Below are 21,566 nucleotides of genomic sequence, written 5' to 3'. Positions count from 1 at the left end.
TCTTCCTCTCCTCAGAAACACGTAGGAGAGAAAGATAAGGAAAGAGTGAGACAGAAAGAAAGAGTGAGATAGAAGCAGAGAGAGAGAAAGCGAAAAAGAGACAGAAAGAAAGAAAAGGGAAAAAAAAGACAGATTGAGAGAGACAGAACTGCATTGCCCTCTAGTGTCACATCAGCTGTATTACATTATTCCTCTCTGTCTGTCTGTCTGTTTGTCTGTCTGTCTGTCTGTCTGTCTTAATAGAATACTTTTCATTGTGTAAGAAGTACACACACCTATAGAATTAATAATAAAGTAAAATAAATTTTAAAAAAGAATCATTCAACAAATTAAAAATAATTAAGCATAAAATGAAAATATAAATTGAAAGTTAACGAAAGGTACTATCAATTAAATACCAAGTTAAAAATATGTTTTGTACTTATGAAACTACTATGTGAAACTACTACTGCTAATAATAATAATAATAATAATAATAATAATAATAATAATAATAATAATAATAATAATAATGGTAGTATTATTAACATCAGTAGTATTATTGTTATTATCAGTACACTTATCCACAATGCACCTGTTCTCTCCTGTTACTCCCCAGCTGTCAAGTGTCATTCGTGGTATCTGTGTGGAAGTGGTGTTAAAGGGTGTCATTAAACATCTCCCTGCTTTTGGTCGGATCTGTGTGTTTCTGACTGAATAAAGAGAATGAAGAACAGATAGAGAAGGAGAGAATGAAATAAGAGCTGAGGAGAGAAAAGAGGTCATGGAGTTTCTGCCTTCATTAACATCTAAATGGCTCATTAGTGCTAATTAACCACAAACAGGGAGAGTGAGAGAGAGAGAGTGAGAGAGAGAGAGAGAGAGAGAGAGAGAGAGAGAGAGATGGAAGTACAGAAATAAGAAGCTATGACAGTTAGTGTTAGTTTGTCTCCATGGCAACAAATCAAAAACTAAAGAAGATCACAAGATTACCATATGAGGAAGACACAAAAATTTAACTGAGAATTACAACAAATTTATTGAGAGCTACATTGCTAATACTAATTGAAAAGAGTGAAAAACAATAAAATGATGTGTCTGTGCTGTGTGTAAACACTTGGCTTGACCTTGGATTGTAAAATATGTCATCAAAGCTAATCAGGATGCCAGTTTCCTGCTTAGCTTCTCAGTTCTTTTTACTGTAGTATTAGCAAATGTACAAAATGTTGTCAACTAACATCCATGCTAATGGCATGATTATATTAAGGGTTTATTTATGTAGTGATTGTCATCCATCCACCAGGATTCATCAATCCATCAACATCCACCATCGTTCATCAATCCATTAGTCATCCATTCGTCAATCATTCTTTAACCATTCATTATTCACCAACGATTCATTGTCATCATCATCTTCATTATCATTCCATTAATCATCTGTTCATCATCATCATCATCATCATCATCATCAGGATGAAAGGGTGAATGACTGAGTGGGAAGAAAGACAGAAGGAAAGACTCACTAAATTAGATGAGAGGAGTGAGTTAGAACGTTTCTTGAGAGAGAAATCTCTCTCTCTCTCTCTCTCTCTCTCTCTCTCTCACACACACACACACACACACACACACACACACACACACACACACACACACACACACAGACACACACACTTGCCTTGTGGACAGACTGTAAAGAGTGTGTGATGTGATCCTTTCGTCTCGATTTGAAGCTCTGATATCATTCAGTGCAGCGTTTCAGGTAAGACTCTAATTATTTTATTTTTAAATATTTCGCAGATTAGCAGTTGGATTTTTTATTTTATTTTATTCTATTTTATCTTGTACTGACCATTTTGAATTAATATAAAACCAACAGATTTCCCATCATAATATATTTGGGGATTTTGTCATTTCTAAACAACATACGTAAGTGTGTGTTCTCTTCATTTTAGAATAATAATAATAATAATAATAATAATAATAATAATAATAATAATAATAATAATTTTATTTTACTGTATTTTTATGAGGGTGTGGTCTAGTAAATATTTGATGTCTTCTTTGCATTTGCTGCAGTTTACTGTTAAAAATGAAAGTTTTTCTTTTATGTCTCAAATTTTCCTTTGTACATCACCAGTCATGTAATACATGTTTAAGAATTTAAAAACCACCTATGACTCAGGTATGTTATTTAGTACTCTAGTAGTGGTTATCTCCATGGAACTCATACTAAATGTAATTATTCTCTGTTTGTCATTGCTAAGCGCCGCTTGCTTTATTTATTTCATTTGTATAGTTTTTTATTAAGTTATTACGTTTCCTAAGTTTAATTTAGATATTTATTGATCCATAAAGTCTGAGTCCGCTACAATGAACTGTTTTCCTTTCACTTCTTATGAAAAGATAATTATATTAAATTCTACATTTTACACACAATGCCATCTTTATAATGTAAGCAAGTAAAAAAAAAAGTTGTTTTTACCAACACACTGGACTGGAGACACACTGAACTGGAGACACACATGACGTTGGTGAGGCTAATAATGTAATAATTATAATTAAAGGGTGTAGCAAATACAGTAGGAAGGGACTGTGACAGAGCCCAGGTTGTATTATACATCTCCAGAAACATGAATAAATGAATAAACATGAAGGATACTGAACAATGGGGCAACAGAGCAAGGTAGTGCAACTTTGGCAACACATGGGGGAGCTGTGAGAACAGAGAGAGGTTAGAGCCTGAAGTGGAACATTGGAAGCCAAACTGGATTAGGGGTACATACAAAAACTGGACCTGGATCAGGACCTGAGACAAGGGATGGAATGAGAAATGAATTGGAACTGCATTGCTGTCCAAATAGATCTGAGGCCAAGACAAAGACTAGAACCAGATCAGGAACCTGAGGTAGGTACAGGACTATTGCAATGTGGTGTAAGCAGGACACAAGTGTGTATACACAGAGTGTGTTTTATTAGAGTGAATCCAATGATCATCATCAAAGTCCGTTAGGGGGGCAGGACACAGGCAGACAGCAACAAACCAGTGATCCAAAATCAGAACACAAAAATAGGCATGAACCAGAAAACCAAAGAGCGCAGACTTACAATGATGACTTCACCACTAGACAAAGACACAACAGGCTATAAATAGACAAACTAATTACGATCAAACGAGGGATCAGATGGACACAATTGAGAAATACACTAAAGAAAGAATGGGGCAGAGACAATGCTAGAACCAAAACAAAGACACATGTCAAAACAAAACAAACACAGATTATGTGAAATCAATATAAATGACATGGGAACTGTGCCATGTGCTGAGAGAAGGGAAAGGGTGACAGTTAGAATTGGCCAATAATGTTACTATATTGCATGAGGATGAACTTGAACTGGATCAGGGGCTGTGACCAGTACAGGACCAAGAAAGAGCTGGCCAGGAGTGGGACTGAAACTGTAGCAAGGGCCAATATGGGTCTATAGCAAAAACATGGACTGGAACTAGATCAGGAGATGAGAATGTATGGCTTCAAGGGTCAAAGTCAGGTTTGTCCAATCTTATGCGGAAAAGTCCGGTGTTGATGCAGGCTTTCATTCCAATCAACCAGAAGCCACACCTGTTTCTACCGGAAGCCAAGCTCAACTGATTAAACAGGTGGAATCAGGCTCCTCCTTGATTAGAATGAAAACCTGCACCCACACTGGCCGCTTGAGGATATGATTGGACTCCCCTGTTCAAAGTGATGTTGCCAAGTGAAAAGCAAACACTGGAAATGGAGCAGGGGCTGAGACAGGCATGGTACTGCAGCTGGCTAAGAAAGGGACTGGAACTGCATCAGAGGACAAAACAGATCTAAGGCAATGAAAAGGACTACAATATGATTAGGGGCTGAGACGAGTACAAAGGCAATGGAACGTTATCAAAGGCCAAAAAAGATCTGAGGCAAAGACAGGAACTGGAACTGGGAATTGGAATTGGAGTTGCTCTGTGCATCGGAGACAAAACAAATCTGAGACATGAACAGGACTGGAATTGGATCTGTGGGTGAGATTGGATCTGGGGATACAGGACTGGAACTAGCTGAGACTGGGACTAGAAATACATCAGACGTTAACCTACATTACAAATAGAGATGTTGGAACTGAGACTGACTCATGGAAAGGAGTGTAGATCAGAGATCAGAAGCAGGTTTTAAGACTAAACATGTGGCTTACTTGACTAAATCCTTGAGGCTTCCAGCCAGGTATAGTTTTTCCAAGTATAATTTTTCTTGAGAGTTTATGAACAAACATGGCAGCTTTGTCAGGGTGCAACTTTTCAATGCAAGATTTTACTTTTTTAGTTATTAGTAGTGGACATTTTTGGTGTGTTAAGCTAGCAAGCTTATGTCATCTTTCTATCACTTCACAGTTTACCGGCCATGCCGTCATCATCGTCTCCTCTGGAGCTCATCGCTCTGGCCGAGCACTCTCTCTCTATTGCTCGTTCTCTCTCTTTCTCCCTCACTCCTGAGCCGCTCAGTCCGTACACCGATGGCACGGTGCTCAGCCTTTCGTGGCACGCTGGAACAGCGCGTAGTACCTGCGAGCTCTACCGCAACGCCATTGTGCTGATCACCACTGGGGGCAGTGTGCTGATCGGTGGCCTCGTCTTCACTGGTCTCTACTTTGCTGGAATATATAAAACATACGCCGCCATCCTGGGCCCTGTCATGCTCTCGTTCGGACTCATGGTGCTTGTCATTGGCATAGTTCTGGTGCCCATTACTCAGGAAATGAGGCAAAACGCATTTAAGAGAATGTGCAGCTGGTATGGAAGTCAATACTCTGTGTAGGACAAGAATATAGGATGTTCACGGGAAACTGTACAGCATATTCAATTCAGTTCAATTCACGAAGCAGCTTTACGGAAATCTGGATGTAGAATAACACTCCTAATGAACAAACCAGAGGAGACAGTGGTGAGGAAGAAACTGTGAGAGCAACCAGAACACCTCTTCTGGTTGACACCAGACATTGGGATTATAAATCATTACCTTCCGCAGGTGTAGAAGAGTAAAGACAAACGGTACTGCATGTGCTGAAAGGATGTTCAGATTTGACCTTATTCAGAATTGCTGACTTAAGTCTAAAAATTACACTGATATTCACACTGCGTTCCTTGTATTCAAAGTTAGGTTACAAAAAATATCAGGGCTAGATATTAAATCCTCTATTAAATCCTCACTGCACACACTTAACTATGAATACGGCCCATTGTGACTAAATGTTCTGGCATGAGCTCAGAGGACAGACTTTATTATTACCGCAGACACAGAGATACACTGCTAGAAGTTCGTCCTACCTGACCGAACAACTGCACTGGAAATAATCACAATATCGTGTTCGTTCTGCGTGTAGGAGGACCACGTTTTCATTGTAGTGCAGTAAAGTGCTGAGAGTGCCACACTAATAGCTATTCACAAGAACGGAAAGAGAAATTTAAGCACAATCAAATAAATGATCAGTGCTCTGCATGTCGAAATCAATACTCGGCCATTCACAGAAACTGATTTTGGCGTTCTAAGTGCTTCAGCTATAGGAACTTTACTCGGAGCTCACACTAAACCGGATGCATCTGTCAGACCCATGTACTGTATATGTATTGCATCACCTATTGTTTAAAAAAAATAAATAAAAGTTTTATATAGCATAAAAATACCTCTTCTCATTCTATTCTTAGAGTTCCTGCAAACAGAACGACTTTAAACACTCAGCGAATACGACCGGTGTCGGGTTTGAACAACATGACTGTATCACATTCGTCATTCACCCTACCCATAATGCACCTCATCGCTCTCAGGGTTGGAGAGAGTTTAAAAAATACAGACTGACTGTAAATATTATGTTTATGATGATATATATATATATAGACATACTTTATATGAAACATTAAAGACATTATATTTAATATTGATGTGATTTAGCTTGTAAATTAGCTTACAAGCAGAGTGGCACTCATTATTGCTTCAACTACATATTAGTCCACTCATATTAGTCACAGATTGTAATGTATTGTGTATTACACCTGACAAATATGAAATATGAGTAATGAGAAGTATGAGCATTTATATAGGAGTACCATAAACTGCAGTAATTACTCTAGATTACTTTATGAGAAACATATACTGTAGACTGTATACATAACCCTGTAATATGTCATTTATATTGCTCTAAATTACACATGGCGACTAACTGTAATTTGTAGAAACAGACTACTGACTACTGATTGTGTGATGAATGAGTGCGGGATTGACCCGCAGTGTTGTAAAGACTGTAGTAAAGAAAGTGTAGAACAGCTGAAGCCAGTCCACGTTACACTGTTTAGTCAGACCCATCTTTTTCAGTGCCTCGGCTTCGGCACACGTTACGTTTTACTCACAGCACACAGAACTGGACGTGACCTCTAACACATTTGCTTAGCGCAGACATTTTGCATGCAGGTGCATTTGCCTGGTAAATGTCCATGTGGGGTGAAATACTGACAACGTGCGAGAGAATCTGCCTCATGCGCCAGGAAGTGCTGAAAACATGTCAGGATGAGGTCATTCATGAGAACTGTACCATAACTGTATGACAATACACACATTCATTAACTGATCGATTGATTGGTTCATTAATCGATCGATTAATGAACTAATTACTTCACGGAAAGTAACAGCAGTTATTATGAAAGTTATAGCTGCTATTATGTTCTGTAAGGAGGAACAGGAACTACATTTTTGCTGATGTGCCTCAGCATTAAATGTATTGTAACATTAAACGTAACTGTAAGGAATAATATGTATGATGTGTTGTTTTGCAATGCGTAAAAAAGTATAATAGTTGGAAATTGCTGTGGTATAAGAGGAATTAAACACTTAGGGGTGTGTTGGTGGGGGGGAGGCGTTGGGGATTAGTTTCAGGGTGGTAACAGTAGCCTAACTCCGCCTCATCACACGTCATGACGCAGAGATAAAAATCGCGTGTTGGGGAGTTTGGGGAGTCTTTTCTGGACTTGATGGCTATCCATAAACAGGAGACCGCACCTGGCGCGCGCTGTAGGAGGTGCAGATGACGTCACGCAGGGCGGTTACCTGCTGGGTAAGGCGGTTTAAGGTGCAGGCGCGCGCTCTCGGACTCCTCAGCATCCTGAGTCATGGAGCTGAAGCGGATTATAGGCCAGTGCGCACCGCTCTTCTTCCTGGCGGTGACCTTTGACCTGGTGGGCTTCATCGTGCTGCTGGTGGGCCTGTGCGGGTCCCTGCAGATCGGAGGCCGCTGTTACGGGGATTTCCTGGCGCTCACCGGCGCCGTCCTCATGTTCTTTGGCGTGGGAATGTGGGTGATGTGGTACGCGGGGAACCTCGACGCAGACGGGAAGCGCAGCGGCTTCGGGCGGATCGCCAGGAGACTGACCACGCGCCTGAGCTCCATGCGGGGGAGAGGAGACAGCGGGAAAACCGAGGAGGAGGAAATGGAGCAGGAAATGGAGGAGGAAGAGCAAGATGATGGAGGAAAGAGCGAGAAAAATGCTGCTTACACCAACGAAGCGTACGAACCTGCGGACAACGAGACACCCTGAGAGCAGGCGAGTTCAGCCTCATCATCATCATCATCATCATCATCATCATAATCATCATCATAATCATAATAATAACAACAATACTACTACTACTACTACTACTAATAATAATAATAATAACAATAACAATAATAACAACAACAACAATATTACTACCACTACTACTACTACTACTACTACTAATAATAATAATAATAATAATAACAATAACAATAATAACAACAACAACAATACTACTACTACTACTACTAATAATAATAATAATAATAACAATAACAATAATAACAACAACAACAATATTACTACCACTACTACTACTACTAATAATAATAATAATAAGTTAATAAATCATTTAGTGTTAAAAGGGATTCTTCAGGGGTTCTTCCAAATGTTCTTGTAAACATGTCGGACAGGGAAACTCTCTGTTTTAGGGTTCTACCTAGAACCTTTAACAGTTCTCTTAGAGTGACAAATTTTAGACCTGTTTCTCAGCGTGTATATTTCATATCCTAATCATAGAACATGCTGAATAAAAAAAACATAACATCTAGAGTAGGCCAGAATAAAAAAAACATAACACCACTATACTGTACCATTACGCAATACAATAATAATTTTATAAAAATAAATATAATAATAATAATGATAATAATAACAATAATAATATATATGATGGTGAAATACACCGAACAGGCGGCTACATGCTCTTACTCATCTAAAGTCTAAAGATAATAGAAATATTAAGAGTCTAAAGATAATAGAAATAATGTTAATTGTATTAATAATAATACAAAAGAATATTTTGTGGAAAATGGAAGTTATGTAGAAAAACTATACACTTTTGTGACACCTGTTTACAATAAAGACATAAATAACTTGTTTACAGTAAAGAAGTCGAAATGTCAAAAAAAAAAACAAAAAAAAAAACTAATTCCTTTGACTCACTCTGGTATAATATACTACTATTATGATATTATATAATGCAATACTTAGTGTACATGATAGTGTGATAAAATTACTAAACTGCTATTATGCTTATTAATATTAACAATGACAAATATAAGGTGGTTAAATAAATATTATCTACAGTTACATGCTCCTGCTAGTATTGTTACTAATAATAATATCGATAAAGCCTCTGATGATGAGTCTAAAGTTTGCAGAAATAATAATAAACCAACAAAACACCTAAAAATCCAATTTATGTTCTAATAATAGTAATAAACTACAGTGTCATCAACTACTGCTTCTGTATTACTGCTCTGCTGTTACTATATAGTGTAATTTACTTATTAATGTACTTATTAATATACATATTAGTCTTCATTTTAGCAGTATGAGTTTAAAGTATTATTTCTGAAAATAAACCTAGAGTGTAAAAGTGTGATTTTCATTCCCCTCAGATCTGTTGTGTGTGTGTGTGTGTGTGTGTGTGTGTGTGTGTGTGTGTGATGGTTTCTACACTTAATTTGTGGTGCTGAATTATTGATATCAGTCTGATATGTGGTCATGTGATGTCGGTGTGAACAGTCTCAGATTAGATTTCATTTAACGTTTCCACCTCCTCCAATACAGGGATCATTAATGTGTCAGAAAGATGGAGGTGTTTTACACACTATTTACATTTAGAGAGTGAGGCTGGTGTTCAGGAGAACACACACACACACACACACACACACACACACACACGCACGCACGCACACACTGTAACCAGCCTGTAGAGTGAAATGTAAAGATGTATTTAAAGTGGCTGTATGTAAATGCATGGAGACAGCAGTCAGGAGCATAAAGTCAGACGTCGCTGATTCTACACAGACCGACACATAATACACGCAACACAACATATCTCAGAAATCCTCTTTACTCTGAATTTGCTAATGCTGGTCTGTAAGTGCAGCTGTTACATCAGTGAATGTTTAGAACAAGTGACTGTTGAAACAAAAAAATACAACGTACGTGAGTGGAAATCGCCCCCGAGCATTTCATCACGTTACACATCTATAGGAACTTATTTCTTTTAGCTCTCGCACATCATTCAGACGGGATAGAAGAAGAAGAAGAAGTCTTTATCACATATACATTAGAGCACAGTGAAATTGTTCTCTTCGCATACCCCAGCATCTTAGGAAGTTGTGGTCAGAGTGCAGGGGCAGCCATGATACAGCACCCCTGGAGCAGAGAGGGTTAAGGGCCTTGCTCAAGGGTCCAACAGTGGCAGCTTGGTGGTGCTGGGGCTCAAACCCCCAACCTTCTGATCAGTAACCCAAAGCCTTTACCACCAAGCTACCAGGTGTAAAGTGGAGTTCTGTCTGTAAAGAAATGACTGAAACATTGGGGCTAAAACCCCTGAGATACTCTGAGAATAATCATGTTACACTCCTCCACATGGGCAACTAATCCCGTCTGAATAAAGTCCGATCACGTAGTGTTACTGTCGAACCCAACACGTTTGCAGTGAGCGGAAACACACCACACACAGTGCATGTGTCCACTTCAGCTTTACACACAGTTTTATTTATTACCTTCTCGTGTTTTATTTTATTTCTGATAGATGAAAGTCACAGACATTTCATTTAGATCTTCTCATTCTACATGATTTAGCCTGGATGGATTTTGTGTGTGTGTGTGTGTGTGTGTGTGTGTGTGTGTGTTTAGATCGCATTTTAACCACTCCTCTTTGTGTTTTCAGGTTGTACGTGGAGGATTTGATAATCTCTGGAAAACAGAACTCGTCACTTTATTTCAATGTGTTTCTGCCAAAAAAAACACCCCTGTACAGATTTCTGTGCACACATACACTTACACATGTAGTGTATCAGGCACACTTTCTGTGTGTGTGTGTGTGTGTGATAGTGATCCAGGGGAAATGTTTGTTTGTTTCTCCTCTAAAGTGTCGTTGTTGTTTACACGTGTTTATTCGGAGCTGTAGCGACTGACCCCGTGTGTTTGCTCTGTGAATTTTGCTCCAGCGAGAGGATTTCGCAGTCAAACCGGCCGAGTCTGGATGCAACCGTATGTTTACATGAGCTCAACCTATATACTCTCTCACCAGGAGCTTTTATAATAATCATAATACCAGAGCTTTAGAGAGAGAGGGAGAGAGAGAGAGACAGGAAGTGAGAGTGGTCAGACAGGTTTTAATGAAAAGCTCGTGTTTGGTTTCACTGCGTGCTGGAAAATCACCAACGTCCAGAAAGTCTCGCCTTCATCACTTCATCACTCAGTTTCACTGACCTTTCTTTCTTTCTTTCTTTCTTTCTTTATTCTCAGCTTTGAGTCACTGTCACTTTATCTCATCATTAACAGTGTGTGTATCAACATACACACAACATGCACCTTGACCAGTTCATTTAATGTGCAATAATATGATTTGTATAAATAAAGAAATATCTCATTGTTTACATCTAAAATAATTAATAAATGTGTATAAAGATTTCCAATTCGGTTGTTTTGTGTCTGTGTGTGTGTGTGTGTGTGTGTGTGTGTGTGTGTGTGTGTGAAAGGAAATTCTCTTATATTATGTACTCTCTTATATTATGAACTGCTATCAAATACCTATGATGAATGTATACATTTAATTACCTCTTTAAATAAGCTAATTAACTGCCATCCTTTATTATAGCTGGCACATGTATTTTCTGTCTCTTGAAAAGACTTTTCATGTTCTGTGTGTTTTGTTTTGTCTATCTGTCTGGCCCCTGCACCAGTAGAAACTGTCCACGAACTGCTGTTATCAATGTATATAAATACTCTTGGTCTGCATGAATAAACTCGGATGTCTATTTGAGCATGCCTGTGTCCGTGTGTGTTCATTTAGGCTCCCCAGATCGATCTGAAACGCTCTGAGGAGAACCACACTTTCTAAGCACAGAACTAAAAGTTAATAGAAGTAATTGTAGAACAGGCCGAAAGGCATGATGGAAGATCTGAAAGGCATAATCTGAGATTCCTGAGATACATGGAAATCTTACAGTGTGATAAAGCCAGTTTTAGGTTTGATATTCGCTGGATATTCACTTTCCCCTGTCCTTGTTCTATAGAGGCAACAGTCTTACACAGATATCAACACCAGTAGTTTTAATAATATTCAATTATTTTATACGGACATAAAACATTGACTCAAAAACGCCAGCGTGTATTAGAGTTACAGAATGTTTCACACCTCAGAATGCTCTGAACCGGTATCACTGCACAAGGTGCCTAAGGGACCGTCAGGCAATTCCACCCACTGAGTTAAAACATCAACACATTTATTAACAATTACATAAGTTTTAACATACAGAAGTCATTTAAAAACACGTGTTTACATTCTGAAAGCTGTAGGAGAATTATAGCGAGATGTCTGACCTGTTCAAATAATTGAGTACTGTATTTGTTTAAAGGGAGGTATTAGCAAAATCTCACCTGTAGTACATCAGTTTGGCCACTGGGGACTTAGTACAACTTCTGGAATGTGAAAAAACAAAAACCACATTCAGGTGAGGTGCATGTCATTGTGAGCCTGATAGAGCCTGCTAAAATACATCACTGCTGTCTTCTTTTACTGATGTTCAGTTATGTAGAGACAAACCGCTCCAAGTGGAGGAGTATTCTGGGATAAAGAGCAAATCTTCTGGGCTGCAGCGCCTAATGCCCAGGCTGGTTTACTCCCCTGATCTCAGGGGCATTTGTTTTTTGCTGTTGTTTATTTGTTTTTTGTTTTTGTTTTTACAAAAGTCCTCTTCCATATGAATTTTAAAGCTGTAGCAGACCACAGAGAGTTTTACAGATGAACAATAATCGGAGAGCAGCTCTGTGTGTTGTCTCGCAATCACACTGAATAAAGAAAGTCAACTGTATCTGGTATGTTAATGGAGGACAAAAAGGTCCAAGTTCTTATTTACAATTTATTGCTTCTGGGAGAGTTTTTATAAATATAATTTTAAGAAAGTCTAAACTTCTACAAAGAATCACTCAGAATAATGGAAGGGGGTGCGGGGGGGGGGGGGGGGGGGGGGGGGGCATAAATCTTTGTTTTACTCATAAAAAATGTTTATATTCTTTGATTTTATATCATGATATCATGACCTTATGATGTTCAACAACAATAACAACAGCAACAACAACAACAACAACAACAATAATAATAATAATAATAATAATAATAATAATAATAATAATAATAATAATAATAATGTTTTACATATTGTATGTGCACCACAAATAAACATCTTAAAGATAGACCATTTATGGCAGTTCACATCGACTATAATAACCGAGCTTCACCTCGACAATAATAACATCGAGAAGATTCCGAGATTAGAGAAGCTCACTTGAAGGGTTGAATACACTCCTGAAATTTCAAGACCTGAGTTTGTTCAACATTTCTGTATTTAATAGATGCACTGCAGAACCTGCATATCCTCTCACTTGGTAACAATTTGATCTTGCAGCTTGACAGTAATATACCTAAGAAAATGTAAGAACCTGTGCACAATTGAGCTTTCTGGAAATCCAGTCTGCAAAGATGAAAACTTCAAAGCTTCTGTGACTGCGTACCTGTCTTACCTGTCAGACCTGGTTCACCTCGACTACAGGCTACTAGATGACGAAACTGGACAAAAGGCACAGTACCAGTATGGGAGCACAATTGAGAAGATAAAACACAACGAACTGCAGGAGCAGAAGGCAGCAGAGGCTCCGAAAAAGATGGAACAAGATCTTCAGCTGCCTAAGGAAGAGTTTGTGGAATATTTGAACGGGCCTCATCTGTTTGGATACAGTTGGAGGCATTATTCATGCAGGCTTTTGAAGCAGGTGCACAGCAAATGCAAAGGTAGAATGAAATGGAATGCTTCTTCACCTGTTTACAGAAGGTCATGGCTGACAATCAGCAGAAACGAGCTCAAATAGTTGCTGACTTTGAGAGGTCCAGGAGACGGGTGATGGCTGAGATGCAGCAGACCACAGCTTGTTGAAGGTCAGAGTCAGAAATGAGATTGTGCAGCTTCGGGACACTCTCCTGACTCTGGAGCTGCAACTAGTGGCTCAGTTAGAGGACATCATTCAAGACTTTGGGAGAAACATCACAGGCATGGGTGGAGAGTTATGCGCGAGGCATATTTGCTCAGTGTCGAGGTCTGGAGAACCACCAACATGAGAAAGTGCTCGAGACTGCTGTGGCAACTGCTGAGAGCTGGAGGAGGATTTGCCTGATGATGTGCGCTTGCTCTTTGTGGACGAAGACATGGTGATCGACGTGGCCAGTGAGTCACATGACACACACCTGCAGAAGTTTGACAACAGAGAGGATGAGCTCTTGGCATGGATCAACAGCACACTAATGAAGACAATACATGATGACAAGGTTGAAAGGAATCGCGAACGCATCTCAGAAATCCAGAAATATGTTGATCATGTTCGAGACCAGCTGGAGGAGACACTGTTACCTGATTACCACCAGTAGGAGGAGCAGCGCTGGACTGCATGGTAAAACATTTTAGTCGACTTAACTTAAAATAATAAGTAGCCTTTTACATGTTTAGTTTTTTTTCAATAGAAAAGTTTACTTCACCAATAAAAAAGTAATCTTAACTTATAAGATGTAGTTAGGAAAACTTAAGTTTAGTCGTCTCAACCTCTTTATTCAACTAGCATTTAAGTTAGACCTATTATATATTCATAGCACATTAAATATTAAATAAATTCAACCATAATCCAAAATGAGAATAAAAGTATAAAACGAACAGAAACGCAGCGTTATCGCACCTCAAAGGCCCAGTACGTTTATTCCCTGCAAACACAAACACTTACAGTACAAAGCCTTGTACACAAACGGAAAATAAAACGCGGTTCAAATGTATTTCGATGTTAAAATTTCTGCCTCACTTGTCAACAACAAACAAACAAGAACAAATTATATTGTTACAAAAAAACATGCTGTATTGTCTTTTCTTCAACAATTGTAATCAATAATTCAACAAACTACCTGCAACACATTACCGTTTACTTTTCTTAGACCTGTGCTCCACAAACACACACACAACACTGATGAAGCGCACAATAAAGCGATATCACTGCTATGAAAAGAACGTGTGGTTATGGTCAGCTATAAAGCCTAGTTTACAGTGTTATCTCACCTGAAAATGAAAATGTGATGATTATTTACACCCCCAGGTCATCCAGGATGTTTACATCTGTCTGTCTTCAATCGGAACACAAACATAAATGCAAACGAATGGGCGCCAGGACTTTGTGCCCAAACAGCAGATAAAAGGCCGCATCAAAGTAATCCATGCACTTCTACTGTGTAACCTGATGTGTTCTGGACTGAACACACGTGTTCTGTGGACACGTCTCCACGCTGCTCCTCGGTTACAGTCAGAACGCACGGTTCTGAAATACTACACACTTCACCGAGTACCTGAATAGTCAGTGGTTCTGATCAATCCTGTGATGTCTCATGCTGCCTCATCAAATGATTTTTCAGGTCAGTTCCTCTTCTGAACGTACAAACAGGATCAGTACACTACCCGGGTACGAGACTAAACCTGCTGTAGTGTCCGTACCTCAGTGCGGAATGCCTTGATGCGCTGATTCGACTGGTGTCGTGTTCATTTTATTGAAAGTTCCTAGACTAGACTGTATTAAGGGTTTGTAACAGCAGGAAAGTTTAATAGGTACATGAAGAAAGCACATTAAACAGCACAAGCAACGGACATGAAACTCTGGGCGTCTTAAAAGAGTTTAATGAAGTTCTCTTCAGCTTCGTACAGTACATTTCCTGCAGCAGCTCTGGGACTTGCGCCATTGTTCTAACGTCTTTCTATAAAAACTCGATTTTTTTCTCTACTGGAAAGCGACGCTGCTGCACAGCTACCATTTTATTCATTTAGATTTTCAGCGTGCAGGCCACAGGTTGAGAACCGCTGCCGTAAATGATGTTCAAATCGGCAAAATTCACCAAAAGGCAAGTGGTTTAATCATTAAGAGAGCCATCAACTCATCCACCCACCTGATTCCAGCGGAGACCCCTGACCGCCTGTACTGTAGGTATGAAAAGTTTATTTTACTTCTACTGTTACAATCTTTTCTCTCCTTTCTCTAGACAATTTATTTTGAATCTTTCCTCATTTATTGGGTCTGGAAAAGTGTGTGTCTGTGTGTGTGTGTGTGTGTGTGTGTGTGTGTGTGTGTGTGTGTGTGTGTGTGTGTGTGTGTGTGTGTGTGTGTGTGTGGCCTCTTTCTCGCACATAAAGCCAGAACGTTTGTGATTTGTATTTTTCACACCTGCAACCTTCAGACGATAAATTTGTGAAAATCTCGTCTCACACACACACACACACACACATACACACACACACACACACACACACACACACACACACACACACACACACACACACACACACACACACTTATAATTCTCCACCTGCAGCCAGTAAAAAACACAGAAAACACCCCTCAACTTGAAATATCAACTCATACACTTGGGTCGGTTTCTTCAACTACCAGTTCCTTCTCCGTTTACTGAGCGAGATCAAGTCAATAATGTTCATGTTCTGGATTCTTTCAGCTGCTTTTGTTGTAAAGGTGTGTTAGAGATTGTGTTACACTGGATTTTCTATAGAGGGTTCTCCCTCTATTACACAATAGTGTCTGCTCTAACACACACACACCCATACTACCCTCATGGCAGGTGTATGGGTGTGCTAGTGTGTTTGAGCTCAGGATTCAGGATTGTAAATCTTCAGGATTATCAGTCAGAGACATTTTTATAAATCCCTTCCGTGTGTGTGTGTGTGTGTGTATGTTAACGTGGCATCAGTGTCGTCACACAGGCAGGGCGAGGACACCTTGCTCCAGTCGGACTCGTTAAGCAAGCGCAGGAATGCTGCATATCTCAGCTGCTGTCTGCTTTCCAGCACACGCTGAGATCTCAGCTCCAGAGCGATGGACTTCACCAAGCGTGTGGGACGCTGCTTTGGCTTCTTCGTCCTGGCCATCGTGCTGGATGTGGCCGGCCTCGTCCTGTTCCTGCTCGGCATCTTCGCCCAGCTCAGCTTCTGGGATTTCTTCGTGCTCTCGGGCCCCATCATCATCTTCCTCAGCCTGCTCTTTTGGATCTTCTGGTACTTGGGGAACATCAACGTGCCCTACCAGCAGCTCCTATCCTGAAGGAAAGGAATGGAGGAGTGGAGCGGAGGGGAAAGAGGGATTGGGGACTCTCGAGTTTACGAGCAAAGGGGAGAAATCAAGTACTTTGGGGGACCTGTGAAGTGTACGCTATGGTTTAGCACAGAGGTAAGTTCCAGATGAATACATTACTGCTTTCAGATATGAAAATGTTTATATCTCGGCCCTGTCCCAAGTGGAGTGGCAAGTTTCATTCTGAGAATGTGGAAATTATAATAATGACAATAATAAGAAGGATTTGAGCAAATTTGTCCTGAGAGGTTCTAAATAAAATCCAAAGTGTATCAAATGATGACTTTTAACTCGTCCCTGCCTCTTTTAAGGCCTTGATGTGTCACCTGAGGTTTTAAGAAATAATTCTGAGGGTATATATATATATATATATATAAAATCACCAGAATTGAACTCTCCATATTTGTTAACACTTTCTTCTTCTCCGTTTAGGGATCTGCTGTCATCATGACGTGTCAAAACCCTGCATGAACAATACACCTTGCAAAAGAGTGTGATGAACTCCCCAGGACTCAATCTGCACTCTGTGCACTTTGTTTAAGGCTGCTTGTTCTGAAATTGGAACGAAGCCGAGTCAGTGATGGCGCTGGTACTGCTCTGTATTTAAATATGAGAAATAAATGTGATTTGAAGGCATGAAGGTGAGTTGAAGTGGGTCAGAGTTATACTGTACAAAGAATTCACTGTAAACATTATAATGACGTTCAGATTCCAGGCCAAAGCTGTCCAACTGGATGAGCCAGTGTGTGTGTGTGTGTGTGTGTGTGTGTGTGTGTGTGTGTGTGTGTGTGTGTGTGTGTGTGTGCACACCCACTGGCACACACCTTGCATGTTTCAGCACTCAGGAAACCTCTTATACTGAAATTACAAGTTACAAGAACAGAAACCAGAACTTCGGATCTATTTGGTGTGTGATGATGATGTCACTGTTGTGAAATAAGATCTTCATCTGTGCTTCTCTCTCTCTCACACTCTCGCTCTCTCTCTCTCGCTCTCTCTCTCGTTCTCTCTCTCTCTCTGTCTTTCTCTCTCTCTTGTTCTCTCTCTTGCTTTCACTCTCTCTTTCGCTCCCTCCCTTCTCTCTCTCTTGCTCTCTCTCTTGCTCTCACTCTCTATCTCTCTCGCTCTCTGTCTCTCTCTCTGGTTCTCTCTCTTTCTCTCTCTCTCTCTCTCTCTCTCTCTCTCTCTCTCTCTCTCTCTCTCTGCCTCGATTGCTATATTTTGTAGACCAAAGGTTGCTTTAGAATAAAAGACACACCTCCTAAACTCAAAACAGTCAATGTTACCTCCTTGTATGATGTCGAGTTCTGGATTGTGATTGGTCAGAAAGCGTCGGTTAATTTTCCATTCAATTCTAACTCAATGTCTTGATTAGCATAAAATAAAATAAAATAAATCAAACGGATTTAGCATCATTATCCAGCTACCTGAACACAGCAGTCTGATAAGATTAAAGTGAACTAGCGTAGCTTAGCTGTTGTTTACTCAACAGCTCTCGAGCGGTAGCTAGCTAACAGAAAAGAGTCAGGTTTTGTAGCAGGGTAGCGAGTGGTCGAGAAACAGGGCTGCCGCATAATTAAAAGCCGTGCTGGAGTTAAGTATTGAGTTAGCTGACACTAGATAAACTACTGATCAGGGTTATGATTGGCTGATCAACTCCACTGAACTTAGCCGACCCTGGAACACCTCTCACTGGAGAAACATCAGATGCGGGAAGCAGAGAAGTGTTTCTCCTGAACACGCTGTTAAACGTGATACTGCAGGACTTGATTAAGGCTGGTGCAGAGAGCCGTATAGGGTCCCTATGGAGTGATCATATTGCGGTTTAGCGCACGCCCTGAGCTTCACCCAGGCTTTCAGGGAGAAGCCAGTAAAAGCTTCCTGATATAATTACAGGCTGTGTAATGTGGAGTGTTAGACATCGACCTCTGCCCTTAATCTCTGCTTTTAATAAACAAAACTCACCAAAATCTGCCCCAGATGTGTCTTAATCTACACCACAGAAATACACCACGACTCTATCCAGGATATATAATCTTACTTACATTTTAAAAACACTTACTGATTCTGTGATAATCCGAACTGATATAAAGAATAGAACATTCCCAAATAACTTCTCTTATAGGATAATAATGAACAATGACGCTGAGGTACACTACCACTCCCTGAAGCTGAATATTCTCCTGTAACAGCACATTCCTCTTATACCACAGCAATATGCCAACAAATATCATATTTATTTATTAAAGAATGATATGATGTGCATTTAATGTTGTGGAATGTCCTCGCTTATGTTAAAGCAGCCAGCCTCTCTTTATTCTCTCTTCTAGTTAACAAAACAGAAATGCAGCTTGTCGTCTTACAGAGAACGTGAAAAAAGCAAAGCGCTGACACTGGAGACTCCTTCCCCAGATGTTAAATACACATCTCCTTAAAGAAAGCTTCACCGTGTCAGTGATTTTTAATCCGTTTACATGGAGCGTCCGCTGTAACAGACCCTGTGAACGGGCTTTTGCTATAGAAACGATAATGTATTAGAACGAGCGCATTAATATAAAGCTGTGATGTGCAGCTGCAATACTGTTATAGAAAACTAATCAACTAGTCCTGACCAATCAGAATCCAGAACTCAACAGCGCTAGTGTTAGGTGGAATAACTAATGTTTTGTTTCAATCTTTAAAATGAGCACTAAAGTATAATAAACTCTGTGTGTGTGTGTGTGTGTGTGTGTGTGTGTGTGTGTGTGTGTGTGTGTGTGTGTGTGTATTCATAAGAAATGATTGGCCGGTGAAATGTTCAGACTGTAACGTTACATGCTGCAGTGTGGTTGTAGAGTTTTGCTCAACTATTAACTTACTGTTCTTGATAGATAGACAGACAGAGAGATAGACAGGTAGATAGATAGATAGATAGATAGATAGATAGATAGATAGATAGATAGATAGATAGATAGATAGATAGATAATGTCCATCCAAGGTTTCTCTTATACATGAACACCCATAATGGGCCATCTGATAGATATAAAGGGGGGATCAGAACATAAATTTATCCTAAACCTGAATATAAAAATAGCTGATACAGAGTCAGACCATAACTTTTGTTTGCCTGTTAGTCTTAGCCATCTGTTCAGACCTAACCACAAGATGTTCCAACATCTGCACATCACAAATATCATCTCTCTCTCTCTCTCTCTCTCTCTCTCTCTCTCTTCTCATGTTTAAAAAATTGCAGCGATATCTAAAAGTAGTGCGTTAATGCAGATCTTTGTGGTCTTTGACTGCCATCTAGCGGCCACATAATGTAATAACACTGCAATGTTCTCAAGATTTTAAGATATATATTATAAACACACATGTTGATCAAACTGATAAAGTCCCTTCAAGCATACAGAAGGTTTGTTTAGGTAAAATAACGAGCACCTGTCGATAATCATTTTATAATTGATCATTTTTGTTAAAAAAAAAAAAAAAAAAACTGGCTGTACTGACCCCACTGTAAGTAATACACTAAGGAGACTGACTGACTACTGACTGATCCCTCCACCTGAAAAGGAAAAATATATATCTTATCATTTGACTAATTGTACTTAATAATACAGCACCGCATGTGTAAGGTTTAGTTTCAGTTTGTCCTCGTTATCTGAGTGATGATTACAGAATCCTCCAGCAGGGGGCGGTGTGCAAGTCCGCTGTAAAATCAAAAGAACACGAGCTGCTGTTTTCCCGGTTAGACGGCCAGATCACCTTCTACAGGAACAACTTTCTGAAGGGAATTTGTAGCGAGGAACCCTGGTGAAGCTTCTGGGGTTTCTTCATGACTGTAAATGTAATTCAGCAGAAGCTTTGGAGCTTTACAAACAGAGAGCACAGTGTCATCTACTGCTGGTGTGAGGTAATTACAGGCAATTGAAGTCTCAGTGAGGACTTTTATTTTGAGCCAATCGTCTCTAATTGAACACTTGCTAACTTGTTCAGTTCAGTTCAATTCAGTTTTATTTGTATAGAGCTTTTAACAGTGGACATTGTCTCAAAGCAGCTCAACAGAAATATATAAATTCAGGATATCATATATATGGGTGTATGAATGGGTGTGTGATTGTGTGCCCTGCGATGGACTGGCACCCTGTCCAGGGTGTACCCTGCCTTGTGCCTGATGCTCCCTGGGATAGGCTCCAGGTTTCCCCGCAACCCTGGAAAGGAGTAAGCGGTTGAAGATGGATGGATGGATGGATGGAATTTATCCCTAATGAGCAGCCAGAGGTGACGGTGGTGAGGAAAAACTCCCTGAGACGATATGAGGAAGAAACCTTGAGAGGAACCAGACTCAGAAGGGAACCCGTCCTTATCAGGGTGACACCAGATAGTGCGATTATAAATAAATACACCCCTTCTATAAATGTGCTAATACTACATGCTGAAATAGTGCAGTTGTAAAACCAGGAAATTCATTACAGTTTCTACATGAAGTCTGTTTTGTTGAACTTGTTCACTGATGGATACTTGAGTATAAAACTGTTTGTGGTAATTGTAGTGCTAAAGCTATCATAGCATAACTGTTCTGAGGTCCAACTGAACTGAGGTCCAAAGCATCTTTATGTAGTTTAAGTGGTTACATCCTCAGTGATTTCAATTATCTTTAGGCTACACCATGTGGAGCCATCCTCAGCATGATGAGAACTCCAACCAAAAGTAGGGCACCATGATGGATCAGGCAGGTCCAAAGAGTAGAAGGAGTCGGGATCACTGGTGTGTCAGGAGTAGCATGTGTAGCTCGACTTGTGGAGCAGAAAAGCTCAG

The 21,566-nt window shown here is 39.8% G+C and overlaps 2 protein-coding genes and 1 pseudogene across 2 annotated transcripts; all 3 read left to right on the top strand.

The window, feature by feature from the left end:
* The first annotated feature begins 3,706 nt into the window (after nt 1–3,706).
* Nucleotides 3,707–5,705, top strand: LOC108273025 (uncharacterized). The gene is made up of 2 exons (XM_017481994.3): nt 3,707–4,223; nt 4,391–5,705. Exons 1-2 carry the CDS (start codon nt 4,135–4,137, stop codon nt 4,812–4,814), a joined length of 513 nt encoding a protein of 170 aa, XP_017337483.1. The 5' UTR covers nt 3,707–4,134; the 3' UTR covers nt 4,815–5,705.
* A 1,366-nt stretch (nt 5,706–7,071) lies between these two features.
* Nucleotides 7,072–11,372, top strand: LOC108273028 (transmembrane protein 238). The gene is made up of 2 exons (XM_017481999.3): nt 7,072–7,588; nt 10,272–11,372. The coding sequence occupies exon 1, from the start codon at nt 7,157–7,159 to the stop codon at nt 7,580–7,582; it is 426 nt and encodes a 141-aa protein (XP_017337488.1). The 5' UTR covers nt 7,072–7,156; the 3' UTR covers nt 7,583–7,588; nt 10,272–11,372.
* A 1,421-nt stretch (nt 11,373–12,793) lies between these two features.
* On the top strand, nt 12,794–15,607 carry LOC128634054 (dynein regulatory complex subunit 3-like; annotated as a pseudogene).
* Nucleotides 15,608–21,566: the final 5,959 nt, after the last annotated feature.

The sequence above is a fragment of the Ictalurus punctatus genome, chromosome 12, assembly GCF_001660625.3.
Source record: "Ictalurus punctatus breed USDA103 chromosome 12, Coco_2.0, whole genome shotgun sequence".
Classification (NCBI taxonomy): domain Eukaryota; kingdom Metazoa; phylum Chordata; class Actinopteri; order Siluriformes; family Ictaluridae; genus Ictalurus; species Ictalurus punctatus.
Note: the sequence above shows the minus strand (reverse complement) of the source record. Positions and strands in the feature narration are given on the sequence as shown.